General features: G+C 40.2%; 1 protein-coding gene across 2 annotated transcripts; it reads left to right on the top strand.

The window, feature by feature from the left end:
• The first annotated feature begins 510 nt into the window (after positions 1-510).
• map3k20a (mitogen-activated protein kinase kinase kinase 20a) lies at positions 511-26,932 on the top strand. 2 transcript variants are annotated; one of them, XM_080412925.1, is made up of 20 exons: positions 511-650; positions 3,905-4,097; positions 5,061-5,148; positions 8,453-8,554; positions 10,061-10,126; positions 10,292-10,320; positions 11,456-11,593; positions 12,908-12,994; positions 13,082-13,156; positions 13,333-13,439; positions 16,630-16,765; positions 20,940-20,984; positions 21,153-21,183; positions 21,289-21,428; positions 21,591-21,653; positions 21,740-21,829; positions 23,621-23,737; positions 24,608-24,682; positions 24,872-25,022; positions 25,957-26,932. In XM_080412925.1, exons 2-20 carry the CDS (start codon positions 3,939-3,941, stop codon positions 26,676-26,678), a joined length of 2,421 nt encoding a protein of 806 aa, XP_080269051.1. In that variant the 5' UTR covers positions 511-650; positions 3,905-3,938; the 3' UTR covers positions 26,679-26,932. The 2 variants fall into 2 exon arrangements, with proteins under 2 accessions (XP_080269051.1, XP_080269052.1); XM_080412926.1 differs by lacking the exons at positions 20,940-20,984; positions 21,153-21,183; positions 21,289-21,428; ... (4 more) ...; positions 24,872-25,022; positions 25,957-26,932 and adding an exon at positions 17,970-19,486.

The following is a 26,932-nucleotide window of genomic DNA, read 5'->3' as shown; positions in this document are numbered from 1 at the left end:
ATTTACTCAAGTACTGTACTTCAGTACAATTTTGAGCTATTCTTTACTTTACTGGAGTATTTCCAGCTTTCAGTTATTTTACTTCTACCCCACTACATCTCAAAGGCAAATATTGTAATATTGAAAACTTAAGTTACTAGTTACTTTGTAGATTTTGATTATTGTTTCAAAACATATATTAACCACTTCAACCCTTCATACATTTCGACCATTTGAAAATCTACAAGCGATCTACAAGTTCACAATGCGTTGCATCTGCTATTTTCAAAAGATTTTTATACATTTTAAACATTTGAAAACTTGTGAAATGGGACCTTCTGCATAATGAGTACTTTCTACTTTTGGTACTTTGAGTACATTTTGATACCAATACTTTGGTACTTTTACTCAAGTAAATTTTGAGTATTTCTCAAAGTATTTCTACATCGCAGTATTGATACTTTTACTGAAGTAAAAAATGTGAGTACTTTTTCCACCACTGGGTGTGTAGCGAAGAAGTCACTAACGTCACACCCGCACAGGAATTCCCGGAAAGGGAGAGAGAGTCTTTTCATTTCACTTTAGAGTTTTGCCTGTTTTAACCTCAGAGAGTAGAGTGGACTATAATACACCGCACTCTTCTTAAAGCCTGTTACTACGCGTACACGCTGGTATGTATGCAATTCAATCCAAAAGATAGATATAGATGTGTAGCCGTCTAGACCAGTGGTTCTCAAGGTGGATTCCGGGGAGGACTCTCTGGGTTCCTTTAGGAGGTTCTAAATTGACCCTTACAAGTCTTTAACTCTGACAGTGTACAAATGGAATCAAATGGACTTGTTAGGGTTCATTTGGTTCACTTTGTACACTGTCAGAGTTAAAGGGGAGACCTTGAAATTTAAGTTTTAAGTTTGAGAACCACTGGTCTAGACTACCATTGGCAAGTAGGCTGACAGACAAATAATGAAGTTGACAGTAGCCTACAGTGGCCTTGAAATGCTATGTGGTCTGCAGCCGTTAATCATGTGATTTTAGATTGATAACAGCCGCGATTCGAATCTATACCTACTGGCTTTGCAGAGGCTGAGGTACACCACGCACGTATTTATCAAAATGCACCACTCCTCTTTTCTTGAGGTAAACAAGCAGAATTCTGTAGCCTATAATCCCCTTCAGGCATGTTCATGTAGCCCTAATATGATTTGCTTAGGCACTATTTCAATTTGATTTGTTACATCAAAATTCCACTCAAAACATGTCAGATATGTGCCATAGGCGTTATAACTCTGTAACTGCAAATGGGAAATGGTTACAGCATAGGTGGGCACCAAGGAAGAGTGGTCACCTCACCTCAGTGTTAAACTGGCTATTTTTTCCAAAAAAGTTAAATATTTGGAAAACGTTTTTAGGTAAAGTAAAGTATACATGATTAGAACATGCGACAATTAAGGTCTAATATGTGTACAATTGCTACAAATTGCGACAAAACCTGTATATCCTGTTATTTGGGGCATAAACAAGTTGAAGGATAACATTAAGTCTGATAATGATGTACCGTCCAAATTCACATCATACTTTACATTACTTGAATAACTTTACTTTACTTTTTGAAATATATATATATATATTTTACATTTTGGACAAAATAGCCAGTTTTACACTGCGGTGCCCAGATGTCCCTAGTGCCCACCTATCCTGTATCCTGGAAATTAGCCTTATGTAAATGCACCACCCATGATATTAGTAGCCTATAATCAATGTTTCTCAACAGAATATTAATACCCACAGAACTGGAGACAGACTATAGCGAACGCATGAATCCGCACCCATTTGTACAGGTCTGCAACAAATGGCCACATAAGTGACTGTCAAATGTCACACTAAATGAGAGTAGTGTGAATTTCACACAACTCTCATTTAGGGCTGAGGCGATATGGACAAAATTCACAAAAATCACAGTATGTTTGACCAAAATACCTTGATATATTGATGTTGTGGGGATATTGTGTGGATGACTATTGGTGGTTTCACAAAATATGTACACATTGAGATTATTAAAAAAATATACAAAAATAATTTATATATATAGTCATCAGTAATACCTATAACAACTATGTGGGTGCAATCCCATCCCAAATCCCAGATGATGTTTAATCTCATATCACAATATCGAAATAATATCAATATATATTGTTCAGCCATACTCTAATTTTGGTTAGTATTTTGTGTTATTTTGTTTTAATTCATGTAATCCCAGTTACATTTACTATCTGCAGTACAACATATGGTTATCAGACCATTATTATTCTAATGCCTGCAGCAGTGATTGCTATAGTTACTGGCAAGGATGTGTTTGGGAGTGCTACCATATCCCAGTAACCCAGGTGTCTTGAGTAGCACAATATACTGTATCTGTGCAGGCTAGCTAGTGCAGTGGTTCTCCACCTGTGGGTCGGGACCCCCACATGATTTTGGGGGGGTCCCCAGATGACAGTGGAGTGACAATTTAAGGACTTTTCATACCTTTTTAAATACCTAAAAAATTGCCAAATTGTCAAATAATATGAGAAAGAGGCAAAAACTTTGAAAATAGCTGATCTACAAGCTCACAACGCCTCGTTTAGGGTTGTGAGCTTGTAGATCTGCTATTTTCACAATAGTTATCTGTGGAGCTGAGTAAAATAAAATGTAATGCCTCAACTCCTACAGTTCCAAGTGCTTGTCAGGGTGGGGGTCCCCAGTTCAAATATGTTTGTTTTTGGGGGGGGGGGGGGGGGGGTGGGTCCACAGTTCAAATATGATTATTTTGGTGGGGGTCTCCAGTTCAAATATGATTATTTTGGGGGGGGGTCTACAGTTCAAATTTGATTATTTTGGGGGGTCGCAGCCTGAATAGGTTGAGAACCACTGAGCTAGTGTACTGAGTAGATTGGTGTGAAGCTAAGTATAGCATGAATACAAGTAAATCAGCAGAGAGCATTGGCTCCCCTCTGTGACAATGGAGGCATTTCCAGCTGAGATGGATAGCAATCCCGATTAAGGCCCTGGTAACAGCCTTTTAAAAGCCATAATTGCTCGGCTATAAATGGGAAACCTATGAACAATAACAGAGCTACAATTTCCTGTAATGGTGGGATTATTTCTTTACAAGATGCATTTATGCTGTTATACACAAACAAAAGGAAATGCTTTGTGTGGGCTGCATTTTTGGAAGCATAGGGTTCCTTGACCCACCTCATATATAGATAGACTATGCTGTATGTACAGTAAGCATTTAAAGGAAGGGGACAGACCCTTGTAGATGAATAGGTAGAAATCATATGAGCTTTAGGGATTTGTATTTGGAAATAAATAACTATAGATTCAGAATTATTTTAGGTTCTGTCTTTATCCGTCTGTCTTTAGTTACCAGCTGTTGTTTGTCTCTCTCTCTGTGGCCTTAGATGTACTGAGCGCTGCAGAGTGCTAGAATAGTCGGTGTGACTTTGGCTGCGTGTATTCTGTGCAGCGATCACATCACCGGGAGAATGCATACCGGTCATGCCATAGTCCTTATTCAAGCAGACAGTGGATCCCGGACTGATGCTTACTTACTGGTACTGGTGAGTTTATGTGGCGTAGGTCTGTGGCAGGGAAATGACACGGTGGAATATTATGTCCTGTAAATCATTGGGTTAACTTAAGACCAGGGATGTCACGCAGGCATACCGGGCAGACATAGCCTCCATTCAAAAGGCCTCTCTGGGGGTCACAGTCTCTACAGTCACATTCTCAAACTGTAGTGCACTGCAGGGCTGCAGTGGGATTGGCAGCAACTGGCAAGGCTCCCCCCTCCTAGGATTAAACATAGACTTATCTTAGCTCTGGTCAAAGACAGGTGAAGCACTTGATGAATTTTCCTGCGGACTTATCTTGTCCTCCTCAGAAGCTGTGTTGTTGGTGCTGAGTGTCATTATGACATGTCGTCTCTCGGCGCTGCCTTCGTGCAAATCAACTTCGATGACATCCACTTCTACGAGAACTGCGGCGGTGGCAGCTTTGGCAGTGTGTACCGAGCCAGGTGGATATCTCAAGACAAAGAGGTGGCAGTGAAAAAACTGCTGAAGATTGAAAATGAGGTAGGAGTCATAATTGCTGTGGCTTTTCATATACTTTTTTAATTGTCGGTATAGTAATCATTTTAATTGCTCCCCCATTTAGTGGGCTGTAGTGACTTCTGTACCCATCAGTCACACAGTAAAATTCACAGTATTAATTTATGCATTGGAACTCTTGAGAGTGTACAAATGTAACCAAGGGTCCATTTGGATTTTACTGTGCAGTCATTATACCAAACCTCAACTCTTTGTGCTTATAACTGTTCATATGGTATGCCTTAAAAGATCTTTATTGCCAAATGAGAGATTGTATTAGGACCAATTAAAGCATAGATAGTACTTGAACTGACTTTGAAATGATAGCCTCATTATCTTAAAAGAACAAAAAAAGAAACATCTTAGAAATCTTTTCAGGGAAATTCTATTGCCTTTCTTGGGCTGTGATATGTTCAGCACACAAGTCGTCATTTCTTTTATTAAAAAAAGATCACTGATATCCATTCAGTTTCAGTCGAGTGTTAGACAGATGATTATTCCTGCAAACGTTACTGCTGAAGTATTCCTTTCAAATTAAACAGATTGTTCTGTTAATTATAGTGTCTTCTTACAATTTGATAGACATTTTTGTTAGCTTTCTTACCTTTTCTTCCATTTTATCAATAGCTGGGCAGTAGCAGTTCAGGTTTCTGACCTGTGTAGTACTAATATAAGCATTTATTATTTTATTTTTTACGATAATAGTTATAACAACACAATGTACACATTGTATTTGTAATGCACTTCACATTTTCACAAATCTCAAAGTGCTGCAGGGTTAAAACAATGGCATAAAAAAAGACCCTACTAGGGGTAAAAAGTAGATTAAAAAGTAAAACCAAGACATACGGAAAAACGATCAATGACTTGCATTTACTTATTCAGGAATGCATGTTTGACCCCCTTCAGCATAAACAAGTTATTTATTTGTGTGTTTGAAATGCATAGGCGGAAATTCTTAGTGTTCTCAGCCATCGGAACATCATTCAGTTCTACGGAGCAATCCTTGAAGCTCCCAACTATGGAATTGTCACAGGTGAGTTCTTACGTATACCCCCTTGTACACATGTGCACTAACAGTTAGATCTGACAATAACCAACAGGCTTTAACAGAGCTGTTATTGCCACCGATTTCATTTTTGATTATACCATGATTAAAACCTGCCTACCACCATCTGGTCATACCAGTTTACTTTGTTTACACACACACACTGCAAAGTTATGAGTGTCAATTTAACTCCCTACGGGTCCATTTGTACACTCAGATTTAACTCAACACTCTGGATTTTACAGTGCAGTTTGTTTAACACTGAATGGTGACGAGGTCTCTATTGAAGCATTTGTGAATGTGTGAAGGTTCCGGAAGAACCCACCCTACAGTTGTGTGTCCTGAATTGAATAAAGCAAACCTGCAAAGTTAAAACGTGGCAGTTGAGCACAGAGGGATGTCAGCCAGCTTTTGCACACTTCCATAAGGCAGGAGTGTATCAGCCAACCTATGATATTTCAATGTTGTTTTCAATTTCATTTCAAGATCTCTGTTTTCCTGTATCATTGTGTACTGCAGTGCATATAGGTATGAGGTGTAATGCATGTGTTGCTGCTGCGGTCGGATGACTGAACACTTCTAACTTTGCTTTTTGGAGTGTATTTGACAATACCTCTTGAAGCTACGTGGTCATTACAGCATCTGTTCATTGCCCGTTTTTTGCTGATGGCTTCCCTGGTAATATATTTCTGGAAATAATCAAAATAAAAATGAAAAGTTCCAAAGCACTTCCTGTGAGTGTACGGGGCAGACACTCGTGACTAAAATAGTATTTAGAGAAGTGGTCACACAACACATTTTTGAACAATGCTTATTGTTTAAAAATATGCCGCTGAAACATTCAAAATTCAAAAAGTTATCAAAAATAACTTAACTTTCACTATCACTATCAGATTATGTCCCCAGTGAGAATAAATGTTTAAGAAAATCAAGTAACACTTCTACTGTACAGCTTGAACAATATGGTTCCTCTTCCTTGTGACCACTTGTAATACCACAGCATGTAAAGAGACTGACTATGCATTCATTTCCACATCCTGCAACATCCTGACACATCACATATTCTTTCATAAATGCTGCTTCTTTCCAGCACCTCACCCATACTGGAACACTGTTGCTGCAAATTCCTTTTTGCAGGTTTTATTTACAGCTCTCATTTTAATTTATTTCTCAGACACGACCTGTCCCCACCGTGGCTAGTGTTACGTGGTTGAAAGAGAGAAGGGGCTGGTTGTCAAGGGGCTGGTGTCTCTATTTATCAAAGCAGAAACTAATTAGCACCAGATAAAGGAAAAATGTTTATGGCTGTTCTGACCATGCCATTTCCACATTCATCAGCAGTGTTATGAATTTCCCCTGTCTGCACATATATCAGGAGCTGCGATTCCATCTCTGTAACAAACAATATCTACAAAGAGAATCTGTTTGTCTCTGTTGACCTACGTGCCATTATGTCTGACCATAATTGCTTTTGTTCACGACAAATAATCATAGTGAACGAAGGAAGAGAGCCTTATGACCTTATGGTTATGGAGAGAGGTGACTTTACCTTCACATATACGGTAAGGCTATCCTTGTTCTGCACAGGTTGGTGATGTCGAGAAATTCTATTGTCAGAGACACTTTATATTTATGAAGTTTATCGCAGGTCAGTGGTCAAGTAGATCTCTGACGAAAACACGGATCAGAACATAGTTATCCACGAGGATAAGTGGGGACCCTGTGTCACAGGACTAAGCTGTACTCGAAGCAATACATGCCAGGCCTGTGCTATGGCTTCTAGATTCTATAATATTCAGATTGACAGAGCATCATAAGGCCAAGGGTGAACAACATAATAACAAGTTAGTACTGTCTTATCTAACAGTGACAGTAAGACGTTATTCCACCACAGTGAACTGCTCTTTCATGGCCTTTGTGTTCACTCTTGGGAAGCTGGTTGAACTATGAGGGAAAGTTTATATTAGAAATTGCATTATCTATTTCATTTTTATGATCTTGTTCAAAGTACAAAGGCAGAATGATTTTTTAATGACTGCACCTGCAAGTGTTTACCGATATATAACAATACATTTTAACCATGTACTTTATGTGGCAATAATATCATTAAACATAGTACAAGTTGATTGGTCCACATTTATAAAGCCAGCATTTTTGTTCGTCATGACTAGAATAGATCCAATGCAATATTACTATTTTAAGGAAACTTATATTATAAACTCATATAAATTCATTGAAATATATTGCTGTTTGTTGGTGGCGTTTATTGAAACCTGAACCACAATAACAACCACAGGCAATTCCTCTTTCTGCGTGTTCTCATTCCTGTGATGACATGATTGGATTGCTGAATGCACAAACCATCCCTATAATAATGTAGATGGTATCAGATGGAGCCCTTTTGATCTTTTACTTTCACTCTGGCAGGGAAATCCTACTTTTTATGGACTTGTGGGAGAGCTGTGTTTGTTTTCCCTTGACAGTGAGCGGCGATTTATCTATTAACAGATATTTTCCAGAAGTAAGTGTGTCTGTGTCTGGAATAGATTATTATTATTTTTGTGTGGCATTTTTATTGCTTTATTGGATAGAAAAGTGTTAGAGAGACAGAAAGCTGAGAACAGAGAGAGGGGAGACACATGAGACAAGACGCTGGAATAGCATTCTGACAAGGATTTGATTTAAAGAGCTGCAGAAGTCTGCGTGAATGTCAAGGTCTATGCAATGTGGGAAGTCTGCTCTGGCATGTGAAACCACTGAAAACACGCAGAGCGCTTGTAATGGCGTTTGGAACAGAAACAGCGTGGAGAAAAAAGATAAAAAAAAGACCATTCCGTTGTGTTTTGGAAGCAACGGGATTTGACTGACGTTGATAGTTTTAACAAGCATGTCCCGCCGAGTCCTAGCAGAGGAGGGGGGGTCGGCTTGGGGTGTTAAGCTGTGAGGGAGTTTGCTCAAAGCATTGTGATAAATGAGCTCATCCACTGTGACAAGCCAATGACAGGAGCAATCTGTAAACAAGACTCTGCCAGCTTGCTTCTATGAGCCCTCTGGCAGAAATTCAGTTTTCAGCTGTTTTCACGTAATGCTCTCACATGTCATGCTCATATGTATAATGTTGCACTTTCACCAGTGTAGTTATGTCATTGGCATGGCATAACATGACATTTTCCCCTCACCATTTGTCAATCCTTTACAGTTTTGTCCAGTTTTGTTAGTCTGTTAAGTCCTGAAATGTTCAGCACAGTACAAACTCAAGGCATGTGTTTGATGTGATTGTATTTTCTTACAGAGTATGCAAGTGGAGGTTCATTGTATGACTACCTGTCCAGTGATGACAGTGAGGAAATGGACATGGGGCAGATCATGACATGGGCCATGGAGATTGCCAAAGGTAACGTGGAAATGTGTTATATTTCCTGATGATGTGAGCTAATAACAGACATCAACAACTGTTGGATTGTGTTGAAATATGACATTGCCCTTTTGTTCTAACTTTTGTTCGTATGGTATTGATGAGTAATGTGTGTATTTTTACTGTGTACAGGCTGGCTAAGGCTTGGGTTTAAATGGCTTTATGACTAAAGTAAAACAATCACCCGTTTTTTGTACCTCATTATCAACTTCCTGACGGAATGGGCTCAAGGTCTTTCCCTGGTCATTGTTATTCTGGGAGTATTTCCAAAAAGGAAGGGTTCCCACTCAGAGCATGTTTACACTGTAGCTAGAAAATGCTTTTCCTTTTGATGTGTAGAACAATTGCCCATAGCTTACATTAGGTAATGAGTGTAGGCATAGAGATATGTGGGAGAGCTCGAAAGCACATACTGTACTGTAGGCTTGTATCGGTGGTTTAAGAAAAGGGGAAGTCAAAATCTCAAGGCATGCCTGTAGTCATATCCGTGCAAATTAGCCTCTGTAACATGTGTTATCACTGTTATCACTCTGTGAACACGTCTCATCTTGAAGTTGTAGATCTGCTATTTTCAATTTTTTTTTAAATTTGTGAAAATAGTAAAGAAAAAATAAATAACAAACATTTAAAGATTTTGACTAGCATGATAATTATCATTATAGGGACACCAGGTTAAAGGATGACTTCACCCATTTTCAACCTATCTTCATATGATTGGTCCTCAGTAATGCTCATGATAATGTGGCACCATTTTTCTCTACCCCGTCTGTGTCTCAGAGGAGGGTTGTGGACAGCTAGGAAACCCGCCTACCAGTGACATCATCGATGGGGAATGTCAGGCTTTCAATTCCTTGAAAGTTAGCATGCTATAATGGAAGCCATTGATGTCGCGTTAATATATGAAATCTTGTTTAAAAAAAGAAAAACCTGCCTAATGATGATGTCACTGGTAGGGGGGTTTCTGAAGTATCCACAGCCCTCCTATGAGACACAGACTTTTTTTTTTTACCATTTTATCATAAGTACTAGTGAGGACCAATTATATGAAGATTGTTGAAAATGGGTGAAGTCGTCCTTTAAAAGTGGTAAAAATTGAGGCGGTATCTGTCAGCAGGGAGTGTTAGGTTGGAGGAGTAGGATGAAGGCTCTACGACGTCTACGTCCTCACGGTGGAGGACGTAGACGCACTAGACGCACACAAATGTTGGGGAGAAAAAGGAATAAAAATCGCACAAAACAAGAAAGAAGTAACTGGTTAAAATATATGTTTCTTTAGGGTATAGAATTAGCCTTTTGAAATGAGTACTGATATACAGTAGAACATTTCAAGATAATTCATAACTTTTGCGATAGCAAAGTATGGTTGTCACAAAATCCCACGGCACACCTGGATTTATCTCACAGCACACTGAGAACCACTGCTTTATATCAGCCTGGTTTAACATTGATCTCCTTCAAAGGAAACTTTCTTTATTTCCCCTTTAGGAATGCACTATTTACATGCAGAGGCCCCCATAAAGGTGATCCACCGCGACCTGAAGTCCAGGAATGGTAACTGATCATATTTATCAGCACAATTCCTTCTTCTATCAGTCTGTTTGTCTGAACATTTGGATTAAAAAAAAAACATCTTCATGTGAATTTACAAAACAGAACTGAATAGCTATTTTCGCTGACATTGGCAACACTTTTTCTTCTTCACTTTTACCTCTACAGTTGTTGTATCAGCAGATAAAGTCCTCAAGGTATGTTGTACAGTATGTAAATGGTCAGTTTTACGTACTGGATTTGACATTTGAAGAATATCGATGTACAGTATGAAGTCATCGAGTAGTGGTAATTTACTGTATAGAATTCTCCTGCTCCAGAATGTGGTGACTGATGTCTTTTATTTAACTACTTCTTTGTTTGTTTTATTTTATTGATTTATTTATTTTCATATTATACTGTCTCTTCCCTGGGTGTGTGTGTGTGTGGGGGGGGGGGGGGTATGAGCTGTTTGTGTGGATGTAATTGTATAGAAATAGGCAATGTTTTGGACTTGGTTGTTGCACACAAGAAAAAAAGGCATGCAGATACAAAATATATGATTTACCTGCATGGACAGCAGAGGGCAGTGGATAACTTATTGCCAGCATCCTCTGTGAATGTGGATGAGGGAGAGAGAAGTTTTTGTGGGAAGTAGGAAGTAAACAGGGAAAAAAGCAAAGTGTAGACAGTAGACACAGGAGATGATCGATGCTGGCTCCATCTCTAGCATGTTGATCTACAAAAGCTATACTTTCTCCTATGATGTAGTCACGCACGCACCGAAAATAGCACAAAAGCACAAATGAATGAACATTTTTATTATGTATCATTACTCGATTAAATAAGATTCCAAAAGATTGTTTTTAATTGACTATATTCATCTGTCACTTTCCCTAAGCTTCAGCGTTGAAAATTAGTCCATGGCAATTAGTCCAGGATAAAAGAGTATACTTAGAGTAAACGTATGGTCAATTTCCATAGTATCACGGCAAGAATCACCAAAATCCAGAACATCATACGCAATATAATTTTTTTTCATACAGATTGCATGGATTATATCTGTGGTATTATATCTGTGGTTTTCCTTGGTGGGAAAAAAAAGAAACAATATTGTTCATTATACCTGGTTCATGGCCTGGTTCATTATCAATTTTCAAGTCGATCGTGCTATATAAGGCTTTGAAATAAAGATACTTTTCTTTTACAATTCTTTATGGATTCAAGAGACAATACAACATTATTTTTTTTGTTTGTACCTCTATGATTATTATAATTTGTAACCAATTATAAAAAATTATATAAAGATGATATTTAGAAAACACTACAACATGTCTGTCGTTTTCACTTCAGATCTGTGATTTTGGGGCATCTCGGTTCCTTAACCACACAACGCGCATGTCCCTCGTGGGTACCTTCCCCTGGATGGCTCCAGAGGTCATCCAGAGCCTGCCTGTCTCCGAGACATGTGACACGTACTCTTACGGTGTGGTGAGTGACATTTCTCAGCCATGATTTCAGTTGACCAAAGTGGAAACCCATTTGCAATATGATTAGATTGTATTAGAGCACATTTCATCTCAGACTTAAAAGTCAGCCCGACCAGAAAAAGGCTTGGCTTGTAGAATAAACCAAACAATCTGTTGGCTACCACAGGAGAAATAGTGCTATTTTTACTCATAAACTGCATGGCGGGGAAAATGAACTGTCAATCAGCCTTTTCTCCTTGCACTTGAAAGGGGAGACTTTCAAAAATGACATTTTCATTCCTGCATTTCTTTCCTGCGCTAAAGTGGACTATAACTGTGTTTCTGACCTTTTGTAGAAGTACTGCTTCACTGGAACTTAGTATCTTTCTCATTCTTAGGATTTTTCTTTTTTCTTTCTGTATATACAAGTAGGTAGATAGAGTTTGGAAGGTTCGTGTCAAAATGTAATCCATTGAAATAGTACAAGTATAATGATATACAACTCCTAGCCATTAACTTATTTTGATTATTGATAGGGCCTATGAAATCCAGAAGTACACTTTAAACACATAATTTATTTCAGTTAAAAAACTAATTAGAAATGCATAAAGGGGCCTATACTATCATATTTAATCCTATCCATGAAGGGGATAACATTTCATATGGCAATTTAAATGACACAAACACATATTTTTAGGCAGTTCTGCTATGCACCTATGAGCTCATACTCTCATTTGTTATTTAGTTAATAAAACAAAAATGACAGCTATAAATAAAGCATGTCAAAACATGGTTGTACTGTATACAGTATGTGAGTTTGTGTAAGTGTCTGCAGTATGTTTATTACCATGTATGTGCCTGACCTGTCTTGTATTGTGCTTACTGCTTAGTCACATTCCTCTGTGGTGACAGTGAAAGTGTGAAATAATGGGTGACAGAGCCTAGTGGGCATGTCATTCATCCATTCAAAGACACCTTTCTGTTAGTGTTGAGTGACAAAAATAGCAAACATCTCCATGCAAGCCAATGTCTGGCTCACTACCTTCTATAGTTATTAAACATATAAATCAATTACACCAAAAGAGATGCACATGATGAAATAGAGTTAGTGAGAAAAATACAAACGGTATGAACTTTTGTATGCTACTCATAATCCCCATTTTCTTAAAATGGTGTACATGGGCTCCCCTGACGTAGTCCATAACGTCTGTTGTTTAATGTGCATGAGCCTGTTAGAACATCTCATGTTCCAGTTTTGAGTCCCGACCCACCAATTAAGAAAGACCAAAACAGAAACATTATTTGATCATTGACTGACCATTGCCTTTTGTGTTAGGTTCTGTGGGAGATGCTCACGCGTGAGATTCCCTTTAAAGGCCTGGAGGGCTTACAGGTGGCCTGGCTGGTGGTGGAGAAGGTGGAGGTAAGCTTGTTGCATGAAAAGTCAACTTCTTATTCAGTGAGGAATGATTCCTCAGGATGCGAGTGACCATGATTCTGTCTTCTTCAGAGGTTAACCATTCCTAGCAGCTGTCCAGCTAGTTTTGCTGAGCTCATGAGGAAGTGCTGGCTCACTGCTCCCAAGGTGAGAGATCGTCACGCTTAAACCCAATTTACACCTTGCCTCCCAACCGTGTCAGTCAATGATAGTTAACAGTTTTTCAATTGAAAAAACATGTCACGACGCAATGCGTTTTTCAGTTGAATATATAATATATGCTTATCATCTGAATGAGTTGGCTGTTTTATGTTTAACTTCAGGAAAGGCCGATGTTCAAGCAAGTCCTCGGCACTCTGGAGGCCATGTCTAGTGACAGCCAACTTCCTGAACAGTGCAACACCTTCTTGCAGAACAAGGCTGAATGGAGGTACAGTACATTGATCCCCTGTTTTCCAGGCCCAGTGGATAAATACCACCCCCAACATACTCTTTAATGAAATTCATAACTGTTTGAAAGAAATCTGAAGGCTGTAAAGTGTAGCTGAGCTGACAGGGGCTGTGCGATGCTAAGAAAGGCATCGAGAGTGCGCGTATAGATCTTTAATAATTACACTGATAGCTTCATAAAGGCTTACGAAAAAAGAAAAAAAAACTGAGAATCATCCATCTGGATATACTTCCTCTCTTTACCCCATAAGGGCTAAAAATAATCACCATCTTTTTCATGTAGAAGTGTTTAATTGGCCTGTATGAGCAGCTGGAGGTTTGGGGATGTTTAGCACAGCCTGAGTCTCAGCTGTTATCTTATTCTTTCTCTCTCTGGGACCTGTCTGTGTTTTGAGAGACTTGTTCCTCAGAACTAACCGTGGCATCTTGTCCAGGCAGCCATCTGCAGGTGGATGGATCTGAGCACTAGAGAACTGAGAGGCAGAGCGTGTGTTGCACAGGAAGGCAAAGTGTGTTGTTGATGTTTAGCCCTAGAACTTTTCTAAGACTGATATTATAGCATTAGTTCGTGAAGAGCAGGGGGAGGAACTGGAATCCAGGGCAGACATATCGTTGCTGTCGGGCAGAAACCGGGCAGAAACCTTGTATGTCCTCAGGACATGGAAAAGAATAACCTGTGTTCCAATGCATCCAATGTAGTTATTATTTAGTCACAAGCTCTTATTAATACTTTTCATTTGCTCAATAATTATAACACCCATAGACACACTTTCATTTTCAAAATGTTTCTAAAATAGTGAAACATAGATGCGACACATTGTGAGCTTGTAGATCGACTATTTCTGCTACATTTCCACGACACTCTTGTACGACAAAGTGTGGCATTAATTTACCAAAAGACAAACAAACAAACAAACAAGAAAAAAGTTGAAATATGGAAATGTAAGGTTTCTGCCCGACAGTAACAACATGCCATGTTAATCTGAGGGCAGAGGGTCGTGTTATGGTTTGACGTTACTGCGCTCAGGTACTGGCAGATGAGCAGACGAGCCGTGTCACCAAGTGGGATTGTAGATCGGCTTAAAGTCAGTGAAAATCCCTTAAAAATGTAATTAATGGACCAGGAGGCAGGCTTGCAGGAAAAATAAAGGTGTTTATTTTGATCCAGGCCTGGATAACATAAGTGAAAACATAACTAGAGACAAAGCAACTCAAACAAAACGGGTTAACAGAGAGGTACTGTAAGGTGTCAGCCTCTCCCCATGGCAGCCTAGCCTGGCATGGCCAGACTAATATCACTGCGTAGATACTAGTCTGGAATCTCTGTGTGGAACCTACATTTCCGAGCGACAAATTAAAAAAATGCCTCTGGGGATAAACCCGCCCCGTATTTGCATACTGGGCTCTGATTGGTCCCTCACAACTTCGGAGGGAGAGAAATAATATCTCTTTTGAGAGGGGCCAGACCTAATCTGCAAGGGCAATTTTTTTTTGTTGCAATGGCAGATTTGTCTGGAACCAGGCTAATGGCAGCCCACGCTCGACCGAGCTGTTCCCTTTATATAGTCTACAGACTCCACCCCTTGCTATCGAATCAACCAACCCCAGTGCAGTAGCAATCAACCCAAAATGTGGGTCTAATGTGACCAGTGGCATCTAATGCACTGACTGAATTGAGGGTATGCATTTACTGTATATTGAACTAGTTAGTGAGATCTTTTAAAATGCCTAGCCTTTATTGTCCTTTTATGGTATTAGATATGGTTTGAATGCATTTACTATTGTATTCATGTCATACATTATATAGTTGGAAGTTTTAATCTAGCAATTGTTTTCCTTAGTTAAAATGTTGAATCATTTGAGACTCCTCTGAGATTTGCTGATGGTCTATAATCTATATTAAGCCATATATCTTTTAAATGCCTGGAGATCAAGAATCTGAAATGCTGTAAATATCAAACCAATAGTGTATAAAAGTAGTGTAGGGCAGATGAGAAATACCAAGAGGGTCCGTCAGAAATGTGGAGAGCAAGTGAATCAATTATAAGGGAAGTGGAGTACTAGTGGAAATTATTTTAGACAGGGTGGGGAGGAGTGGAGCAACCAGAGGATCGGGAGGAGTAAGGGTGGGCCTTCCTGCCTGGGTCCCACTGGGTGGTGGAAGAAGTACTCAGATTCTTTTAAAGTAAAAGTAGCAATACCACAATGTAAAATATACTTTGTTACAAGTTCAAGGCCTGTATTACAAATGTTTTTATTTTATTATGTATAAAATAGTGTTTTTAAAAAAGTGTTAATGTATGTTTTGTAATAATAAATAATGGTATAATAATCTAAATCTGCACAGTAACTAGTAACTACATTTTTCTAATAAATGTAGTGGAGTAAAAAGTACAATATTTGCCTCCGAGATGTAGTGGAGTAGAAGTATAAAGTACTGAACAATGGACATACTCAAGTAAAGTACACATACCTCAACATTTTACTTAAGTACAGTACTTGTGTAGATGTACTTAGTTACTTTACACCACTGTTTATAAATAGTGTGTGAGGTATGAAAGTTGTTGGAGTGTAACTCAGGGTGGGTTTCACTGGTACACTATACAGCCCCACCTGCTGGGCAATTCAAAGATCCCAATATGGCATCCCAAAATAAAACTTATCCTACTACTGTCCATTGTCTTCCTCAATCTTCTTATACCACATGAAATTGTGATGGGCAGATATTTAGTGGAACATTCTAGGGGTGTGCCGATAATTTCACGAAACGATACGATACGATATTGGGCTCACAACTTCGATATGATTTCGATACGATACGATACGCACTTTTTTATTATGAAAATATATGGGGGAGAAAAAAGCAAATGCAAACAAATAATTCTGTTTTTGCATTACTCAGACATGCAAACTTAGTTCAATAGTGTGACACCTGACCCGAAAAAAAAAACATGTTGTCACCCTTTTCACGTCGGGGCTGTTTGCATGCCTGATTATTATTATTGTGTAAAAAAAAATAAAAAAATAAAAACGATATATATTTTTTCTCAAAACGATACATATCGTCACGAAAACGTATCGTGATATATCGCGGGACGATATATCGGCACACCCCTAGAACATTCATTGACCATTTGCCAACAACTTGTTTTTGTGACACTGTGTTTAAGGTGTGAGATTGAAGCTACGCTGGACAGGCTGAAGAAGCTGGAGAGAGACCTGAGCACCAAAGAGGAGGAACTGAAGCAGAGAGAACGCCGTCTGAAGATGTGGGAGCGCAAGCTCATTGAACAGTCCAATACACCGGTGAGTCCCTCATTGAACAGTCCAATACCCCGATGAGCCCCTCATAGAACAGTCCAATACCCCGTTGAGCCCCTCATAGAACGGTCCAGTACACCGGTGAGTCCCTCATAGAACAGTCCAATACCCCGGTGAGTCCCTCATTGAACGATCCGATACCCCGGTGAGTCACTCGTCATACCTTGGTCGACCCATATCCACATTGTAAGTCACTGTCCCTCACCTCAGTCGAGCACCATTATTCCTTAGCGCATGTCACCGTTTGACGTGTTTTTTCCTCACTATCAGAGCGGGAAGCATCAGATTCACTCGCTTTCAGATTTGCCTCCTTTTGGAATGAGAGTGGAAATGGGAATGCAATGAATTGGAAGTAAAAAGAGTGGAATGGGAAAGGACAGGAAAGAAGTAGTTCAGTTCAAGGCTTTTGGGCTGAGTAGATATTGTTGGCAATGGTGTGTCGATTCACTTGTGGAGTGCATGATTGTATAGCAAGTCAGCTTGCAGCACAGCACATGGTCATCAACTGTCAGAATGCATAGAGTGAATGCAGCAGTTTTGGTGGGATTAGTTATCTGTATTGCTACTGTCTGTTTCTCCACAGTATACTTGAGTGCCTGCAATATACTGCAGGTTTTGCTGGCAACATTTTCTTACATGATTATTTTATTAATGGCACATAAGACACTACATTTTCTTCGGGTTTTTTTCAGTTGTGTAGCTGCAGTGTTCGCATGCATTCAGTTACTTTTGTTAATGCCACATACAACACTACATTTTATTCTGTTTTTTTTATTGTGTAGCTGCAGTGTTCGCATGCATTCGGTTACCTTGAAGCCTTGTGTTTCTGCATGTCAGGTCACTCAACACTACAGCATGTCTATTCTACAGTTTGTTTTGCCATAGTCTGCAACATTAAAAGAGGGATGGGCATTTTAAAAGACATTTTCCCTTCTCCTTTTTTCACCCCTGACCCCTGTCATTTTACCTCTCTGTGACTTCAATTAAATGTTTTCTGTTTTTTGTCTCAAATCTGTTTTACGTTCTTGTCTATGAAATTCACATCTGGTGGCGGGAGAAAACAATTGTCTGTCCTTCATTTTCACTTGGTTTGTGTGGCCTAAAACTATGCTCCCTTTTTCTCTCTTCTCTGTCGACCTTGTCTCACCCCTCTGTCCCCTCTCTACCTCCCTGTCTGTATGTCTCTCAGCTGCTCTTACCTGTGGCAAGAAAGATAAGTTCTGAGTCGTTCTATGAGTCTAAGACGGAGGAGTCAAACAGGTCGGAGATGTCGTGTCAAATCACAACCTCTAGTAATGGGGAGGCGGACAGGACAAGTCTGCAGGCCATGATGAAGGGTTTTGGAGACATGTTTTCCTTGGACACTGGGGGACCTGTCCTGCATTCTGGCATGCAGGTCAACATGCAGGCAAAGCAGAACTCGTCCAAGTCCAGATGTGTCAGAGAAGGACACAAAATCAACATGGCCTTGGGGATGGGACACTTCAGCTGGTCTGAGGACAGCGATTAAACCTCTGTGGGGGTTCATCTCGGCACAGCCGGTTCTGTTGCGCCTGTCATTCACTGTTGTCTTCTTGTAGCAAACCCTCCCAATAATGCATACAATTTCATTTTATCGGTGTTAATATATATAGTAGGATCCACAATAGTCACTGAGTGCTTGTGAAGTAATTTTGTCACTTAGGTGTTAATAAGCATTGTTTTCCCTTTGAACATTTTATAATAAAACACTAAATATTCCTTTTCTTATTTTCATTTTAGTTCACAATATCTATTCATACTAAAGCGAATGCTCAGTGTAGCACCGAAATGTAGTCTCTGTTAGTGTGTATTTGAAACTGGCTCACACCTACATGGATGTCATTTATGCATAATGTACTGATGTATAGTGCCATGCTGTGAAGAAAGAGCCATGTGAGGCCACCGCATAGAGGAGGCAAAGCTTTTATGATGAAGTGACATTTTGCTGACATTAAGATTGGCCAATTTGTTCTGGATGTGGTGGAGCGCAGTTGTTGAGATGGAGTCTCTGACCATGATGAGAAAGAACACTGTGTATCCAGGTTCATATCAGCAGGAGTGAGAGAAACTTTCCTGATGCCAACTTTAGATCTCTCGTCTTTGTTGTCAGTGCACAGATTAACATTGACGTCATACTAAGACCTGCAGTTATTAACCCCTCACACATGGGAATGACATAGATCCCAGTAAATAATCTGCTTGAGGTTGTTAAAGTTTCACCGCATAAAGATTCATAATACAGCAGTAAGTTGACTTCTTACACAGGCACACATTTATACTAATGAAATAACAAATGCCATACTGTACTTTCTGTATAAGATATAGTGTTAAAGGACGACTTCACCCATTTTCAACTTATCTTCATATACTTGGTTCTCAATAATGCTCATTATAATATGGTACCATTTTTGTCTACCCTGTCTGTGTCTCAGAGGAGGGCTGTGGACAGTTCAGAAAGTGAAATCTGCCTACCAGTGACATCATCATAAATGGGGAATCCAAGCTAATCCAAGCTAAACTGCGGGCTTTCTATTCCTGGAAAGTTAGCGTGCTATAATGGAAGCCTTTGTTCTCGCGTTAATAAAAATCTAAATAATAAATTTGAAATCTTGTTTGAAAAAGGACTGCCTAATGATGATGTCATTGGTAGGGGAGTTTCTGAAGTGTCCACAGCCCTTGTACAGACAGAGTAGAAAAAACTATACCATTTTATCATGAGCATTAGTGAGGACCATGTATATGAAGATTGGTTGAAAATGGGTGAAGCCTAGTTGAAATAGAAACAATACAATTCTGTGTTGTCATTAATACAGACATAGAACCTGCAGCTTTGAGATCTTTGGACCAAGTGGTTGTGTACATATTGTGCTACGCGTGCAGGATTCTCTTCTCTGAATATAGCCCATCAGATTGTATGCTAGTTTCTCAATCAGTGTCACAAGCATACAATACCCCTGTGATGTTGCTTGTTAGCCTCCTGCCGGGAGCTAATATTCCTGTTAGCTAGATTGTACAAATTAACACAGACTTTCAATAATATTTACACCACCTTGTGTGAAATATAACCACTTAAAATGATCTTGAAACATCACATTTTCAAACATGTTGACCATCTCCTCAAGCCTCCTCACTTTCCTCACTCAGACTGACAGATTCTTGATCTGACTTGTACTGCTGCATCACTGTTCCCATTTGTTTTGTTTTCCAATAAACCATTTTAAATTCAATGCCCTCCTTTCTTAGCAATCTTGTTGTTGTTGTTGTTTTTTATCATACCCACCAGAAGTGAATGTTAGGGTTTCTTGATTATCTACTCAGTCCACTTGGGGGCAGGATTGTGTGAACTAAACTGAACCCAGTCTAAGAATTCCAATTGCTTTGCAATTGCTACTGATTTCCACCCCATCCTCTTCTGTCTCTATTCAAATCTTTCTCTCTTTGTCAACAGTGTTCTTTGGACTTCAATAAAAGGAGGAAGGCAACTCATTTGTGAAATACAATCTGGCTGTTCAAAATCTGATGTTATGTAACTCCAATTAGGCAACATCTGTAATAGAACTCTGGCAGAGGGGGAGTGCCTTTTCAATCTGTTTACTTCCGAACCACAGCACTGGAGTAGGCGTAAAATACAGCCGGGATTGAGGGAGTTTAGAAGGCGGGTGGCTGCACAGAAGTGTATGGCAATGACTCTGAAATCCGATCTGTTGAGACTGGCATTCTCAGAGTCGTTATCAGATGCCGTGGGAAGCAGATAGTGAATGCCGGAGATTAGTCATTCATTTAGTCATCTTTCCTCCAATTCTGTGTTGCAGTTTCTGTCATTATACGCCAGATTCAGGGAAACTTTATGCCTGATTACATTTAACGAGCGATAAATGATTTATCGTTCAAAAACATGAGGCAGGATCAGTCACATGGACATTAGACGTATGATGGAGACCATTAGAAGCCAGTCATGTTAATCGAAAAACTAAATAACTGGAAGTGTAATTGCTTCAAAATCAGGGAAAACATTGCGATTTTACATTATAACAGAGTGTAATTAAATCCTGTGTTTTTTTGTTTTAAGAATGTCAGGCCGAAGAGCATTCCCACCATATTCCTGGTACTACTTCTGTTTATCTCGTTTCTTATTTAGCTGCTGCCCGACCTTGACATCTACGCCTGGACTGAGGAACATGTGGTGAGTATTGATGTATTTTCTTTTGTATTGGGCACTATATTATACTTGAAGCATATTTATTTTGGATTGGGTACTATATTATACTGTACACCTCTGTAGCACTAGGTCTCATATTATTGCGTACCATCCCTAATGACAAATAATATGTTCCTATTTTCATGCCTGCAGCATTTCTGGATGCAGCAGATATTTGGAGGAGGTTTGTTTTTCTTCCCTCTGTGTCTTCAGATCATGTGAGATATAACTCTTGAGGCTGTCACCTCCTACATAATGTGCTACTGTTTTGTTTCCTCATACTTCTCAGGGGAGGGTGCATGTGGCATGCAGCTGTACGCAGACCTGTTTAAGGAAAACCACATAACAGGCAAGAGGTTGCTGTTGCTTACAGAAACAGACATGCGGGACATGGGTGTCAGGTCCAAAGGTCACATCATGCACCTGAAGGTATGTAGAGCATAGTTAAACCCCAACCACAGTTATGCACAAACGTAATAGTCTACAAAAGCTGAGAACGATTTAAACTCTATTATTCCAAATTTACAACATTAGGATTTGTGCAAATTCACTTCAGAAATCAAATGTAATTTTGCATTTCCTGTTTGCTAGGGTGAAATCGGGAAGCTAACCTGTGACTACCTGGGGCTCTACCACTTTCCACCACTGTTGAAGGTAGAGTAAAGTTACTCTGTTATGTCTAGTATGAATGGATGCTGCCTTTCCGTTCAGTGCTCAGCCTTGACACGTTTTCTTCCCAGGATGAGTTGGAAGAGGAGGAAGAGGAGAGAAAGACTGTCAATCTGGAGCTGGTGTTTGGGTACCACTGGAAGGCAGGAAAGGGAAACGCAGTGAGTTTGTAACGGAACGGCACATAAACTCATTCTTTATCGTGGATGTTATTTTGAGAACACCAGATTTGTTCAAGGGAATACAAAGATAATATTCCCTAGCGTAATTTTGTTATTTGTTGTTGTTTTACCAGTTAGTTTACATTCACATTCATTACAGTCATTTATTTCAAATGGATGTCCAGAATGATGTGGGAACCGCCTGTTGTCAAGTTGTTGTCTGTGATGTTTCCCATTATCATCATCATCACCACCATCATACTGTTGACTGCTCTTCTGCTGAGCTTTTTCCCCCCATCTCAACTAGACATGTACGTGAAAAAAACAACTACAGGATGAATAAATGTTTCATCTTCAGCAGTGCACCACATCCACATCGCCCTGCTCACAGCCCTTTGTTAGGGGTTCAAACTGTGGAGAAAGGCTGGCCCTCCACTTGCTGTTTGAATTTAATCAAAAATAGCCCATTTAGCCAGAAGTCATTTCTTTTTAAAAGGCAAATGTTATTTAATCTTTCAGCTGTTCATTGTCCCATCATAAATAGTCCTCTTTCAATGTGTTCGGCAGGGCTGAAACGAGCCTGCTAATTGCCTCCCATTTCTTCTGACATGTGGTGGTTTAGTGGGTAGAAAACACAGCAGGGAGAAGGAAACAGGAGGCTGAGAAAATGAGAGCTAATTATTTTCCCCTGCCTGGTGTCAGGTTTCGTGTCAGCCTTGTTTTTACAAACTGGAAGGTTTTTTTGCACTAAATAAAACAAACCCGCACTGCATTTTTTCCCTCCTTCGCCCCTCTTTGCTGGCGATGTCATGCAAGCAGCTGCACTTCTCAAAGACAAAATAAGGGCCTGCGATTGTGCGGCCACCATCTGACAGCCACTGAGGGTCCCCTACTAATGAGGATATCACTGCGCAGCCAAGTGAAAGGTGCTGAATTATGTATGAGTTGTCATTAGACGCACTCGGGGCCCTGGGCATCATTACCCGACATTGTTTCTGCTGGAGTGATTAGACGAGCGTGGACCCGGGAGCCCCGGTGCGGCCGGCCAGGACCGACACTGGGCCAACGCAGGGCAACTGTGTTCCTGAGCCAGGGTCTTGTTGACGCTCCCCCCTTTGAGCCATTTCCAGCCCCTGGGGGGACGGTGCAGGAGAGGGCTGGGACTCCTCCGATGAGTGTGTTAGAGACACTCCTCTGATGTCTTCCTCTGTGATCCCGAGACAATAGATTGGCCCCACATAGTGAACCCTGTGTGGTTAAGCTGTGACCTGTGGCTTTCGTGGCTGGGCTTTGGGGGATTGGCAAAATCATTACTGCTTCGTCAGCATGCAATATGCGGGAGACGTAGGGTAGGGGTTTGTTCCGATTTGTGCCTCCTAGTGAGGATTTGATGTGTGTCACATGGAGAAACTCATGGAAATACGGAATTTGTTTATTGTGGGGCTAAAATAAATCTACTATAAAATATCTATATGAATGCACATTTATAAATGGGTTTAAGCAATACATTTCACATTTCTGAGTGCTGTGTACTATAACCTTTAGAATAATTGTCAATTACCTCTCATATTTAATAATATTTCTGTAATTTCCTTTTGCACCTGATGCTGTTGATAATTTGCCATTACCAATAAACAACCTCTAGGTTGTGCTGTTGGTTTAGGTACAAGCGTCAAGTTCTTTGCAAAGAGTAGTGAAATTATATATTTTTTCATACAATAGAGTTATTAGAGGCTGGTGCTGAATGTGCTACTAGAAGACCTACAATTTTTCACCACCTTTCTTTTGAAGGACTGCAAATGGAAAATGTACATGGAACTTGATGGAGATGAAGTTGCTGTGACCTACATCAAAGATGTCACCTTTTATGCCAACCGGCAGGATGTGGATAATCAGAGGATGACTAAGGTGCAATCCTGACCAAGATGAATGGAATCCTAGCATTATATCATCGCTGTTGGGCAGAAACCTTGTATGTCCAAAACCGTTACTTTTCAGGAAATGGAAAAACATTACCTGTGTTCTAAGGCAGTGGTTCTCAAACTTTTTCATGTCAAGTTTCATCCCCAAATGTATATGTATTTGGCAGCGGACCTCCATCTGAATATATTTTGTGCCAGGGACCCCCAAACATGACTTTTGTTGTTAAAATGTTTATATATTCCACATTTTTCAAGATTTTTGTGAAAATAGCAGACCTATGTGAGCTTGTAGATCTGCTATTTTCAAATAGCCTGTGTATATGGGTTACAGTGGTTAAACTGATTTTGATGCTATATTAATACATTTAGCTGGGGACCCCCTGGAACCCCCTCAAGGACCCCTGGGGGTCCCCGGACCCCACTTTGAGAACCACTGTGCTAATGGATACAATGAAGTTATTATTTAGTCACAAGCTCTATTACTTTTCATTTGTTCAATATTGATAAAAATCAACTGACAGACTTAACCACTTTCACTTTCAAACTCTTTCAAAAATAACGAAAATAGCTGATTTACAAGCTCACAACGTGCTGCGTTGAGACGCGTTGCGAGCTTGTAGATCAGCTATTTTTGCTACTTTTGTGCGGCAATCTTGTAGGACGAAGTATGGTATTTACGAAAAAACATACAAAGTTGAAATATGGAGATACAAGGTTTCTGCACGACAGCGACTTTGTCACTCATTGTACATTTCAATCCATAATTTATTTACGTAATTTTGCTGGTGGTTACATTTGTATCAAAAGCATTGATATGTGTGGGGTCAGATTTTGAACCAGTGCTATTGCATTTCAGCCACCATTTGTGATGGACAAATGGGTTGTTGGAATGCAGAACAACCAGAATGTAGACTGCAGTGTCAATTATGAGGTTAGTAATAACAATAAATACAGGATCAAATCTAAAGATAAGTCACTTCTACGGCGAGTGTTCTGTATGATCTGTATGTAAAACCAGCCTTGCGCCTTCAAACTAACGTGAATAATAAGTCTGATGCAAAACATAATATATACAGTAGCAAGGAAACGTCTGTGTTTGCTCTTTGGTATGATCCCACAGAATGATGTACGGTCGCCTAGGTCTACCAAACACAGCCATACGTTGAAATGGACTCCTACAGGAGGACAAGATGAAATCAAGACTGTGGAGCTGCTTATAGGAACAGCACAGGCCAACATTGAGAGGAACCCTAGGAGCAGGTCAAACTCTGGTAATTAACTTATTAAATCCATACTGGAGTCTTGCTTCCACATTAGAACTGGCATTTTGTAAGTAACTTGTGATACATTTACCTTCCGTCACCTGATATAGCGAGGCTTTACCAACTAAGTTGTACTTTGATCCCCTTGTGGGAAATGGTTCCATTGTATTTAACCCATCCTAACTATAGTATTAGGAGCAGTGGGCAGCCACAGAGCATTGTCAGGTGACTAACTCCAAGCTCTAAGGCCAGTGCCTTGCTCAAGGGTCCTGGCAGGATTATGTCCCTGATGAAGACCAGCTCTGTGGTAGACACATGTTGCTGTTTTTAACCACATTAACGCTGGCGTCGCTATTTTGGGCAAACTGTCAAAGATTTATTTAAAAATAGCGAGAATAGCACCTAAGCTCACAAGTTATAAGCTTGTAGCTTGGCTATTTTTACTTTGTTGTACGATGAAGTGGTTTATGTTTTAGCCGTTATTGTAAAGGCAAAGCAGGTTCATTTGTTTAGCACATTTCATACCCAAAGGCAATTCAAAGTGCTTTACATAAGGCAAAACAAATACAATCAAAGATATATTATAGACATACAGGTAAAGAAACAGGTGTAAGCTGATTACAATTCTTTTAAGAAAAAAGAAAAGAAAAGGAAAAAAGAGAACAACTAAACCCTGTCATGTTGTTATTGTTTTCCCTCATCCTCTTTTTACTTTCTGAGTGCCTGGAAGGATATCTTATGTAGCTCATTTTAGTAATGCCATCTGGCAAGCTTGAGTTTCCATTATGATAATAATTTAAGGTCTTAATTCTCTCTCGAAATGCATGGTATTCGGAAAAGAAATAAGAAGAGAACAATGTCTAAAATCAAAGATGTATTACATGAATGTGTAGCAAGCAAAACAGGCATATAGTTTAACACGATGTGTCTGTGCTGTTTTCAGATGTAGACCTCAGATGGATGTACAACCTCAGGCTGAGGCAGCTGATCAACCAGCGACCTCGGGAGCCTCCTGCTGCCGCCTCCTGCCGCTCAGATGCTTGCACTCTGCCTCAGTTCCTGTCGGCGTATGGAGACCAGGCGTCCTCCTATGCCGCGGTTGCGCGGCGCTCTCCCAGCCGCAGCCCTAACACTCCCTGGTCTGACTCGCGTAGGAGTTCCACGCCTACCGCCAGCCTCACAGCCAAGCTCTCCACTCTCCACCTGGGGTCCAAGGGGAGCAGCCCCTCCAGCACCACCTCCGAGAGTGCCTCAGAGAGAGACAGGGAACGCCCGCTCAGCGCCGGGGCAGTGCACGACTACCGCAGGAACAACTACTTTGGCAACGCATTCAGTGGGCGAGGAGGGGACGGCAGCAGACACGCGTGCTCCCAAAACAGAAATAGCTTCACTCAGAATAAAAACAGCAGAACCCCACAGCAGCCAGGGAGGCCAAGGTCCAGTAGTTACAGTGTCACATCACATAACCACGCACCGAGGCTGATACCAGGCATATTGTCTGTGGCAGAAAACCCTGACACAGAAAAGCAGGATGCCAAAGTCAACGATGGGGGGTGGATCAAAGTGGAGCGGCAGAAAAAATCACCCCGCCAAGACAATAAACAAGTTAGAGGTCGATGGAGAAGAGGTGGGCGCGGTGGTGGCCATAATATGGGCTATATGTGAACAGCAGGTCAACACACTGCCTTTTGTATGCTGATGATCATTATGTGCATGCTGTTTTTAGTGGTTTATATGACTATTTGCACAGAGACAACAGGAGTGATTTACACAATTATGAATTATGTATAATAACTGATGAATTTTAGGGGGGAAACGGGAAAGTGAAACGTTTCTTCTTGTTGGTGAATGTGTGGAGCATTTGTATATTTCAATGGCTGTGATACAGACTATTATTTCTTGCAGACACAAATACAAAA

Source organism: Gymnoscopelus braueri (assembly GCF_963280865.1).
Source record: "Gymnoscopelus braueri genome assembly, chromosome: 18".
In the NCBI taxonomy this organism is placed as follows: domain Eukaryota; kingdom Metazoa; phylum Chordata; class Actinopteri; order Myctophiformes; family Myctophidae; genus Gymnoscopelus; species Gymnoscopelus braueri.
Note: the sequence above shows the minus strand (reverse complement) of the source record. Positions and strands in the feature narration are given on the sequence as shown.

What these genes read in the sequence shown, in the direction of transcription:
- map3k20a (XM_080412925.1), top strand. Translation starts at nt 3,939, where the DNA reads ATGTCGTCTCTCGGCGCTGCCTTCGTGCAAATCAACTTCGATGACATC. An exon ending in ACTTTCCACCACTGTTGAAG is followed by an intron (nt 21,654 to 21,739) that starts GTAGAGTAAAGT and finishes TTTTCTTCCCAG; the next exon opens with GATGAGTTGGAAGAGGAGGA. An exon ending in AGGCAGGAAAGGGAAACGCA is followed by an intron (nt 21,830 to 23,620) that starts GTGAGTTTGTAA and finishes TTTCTTTTGAAG; the next exon opens with GACTGCAAATGGAAAATGTA.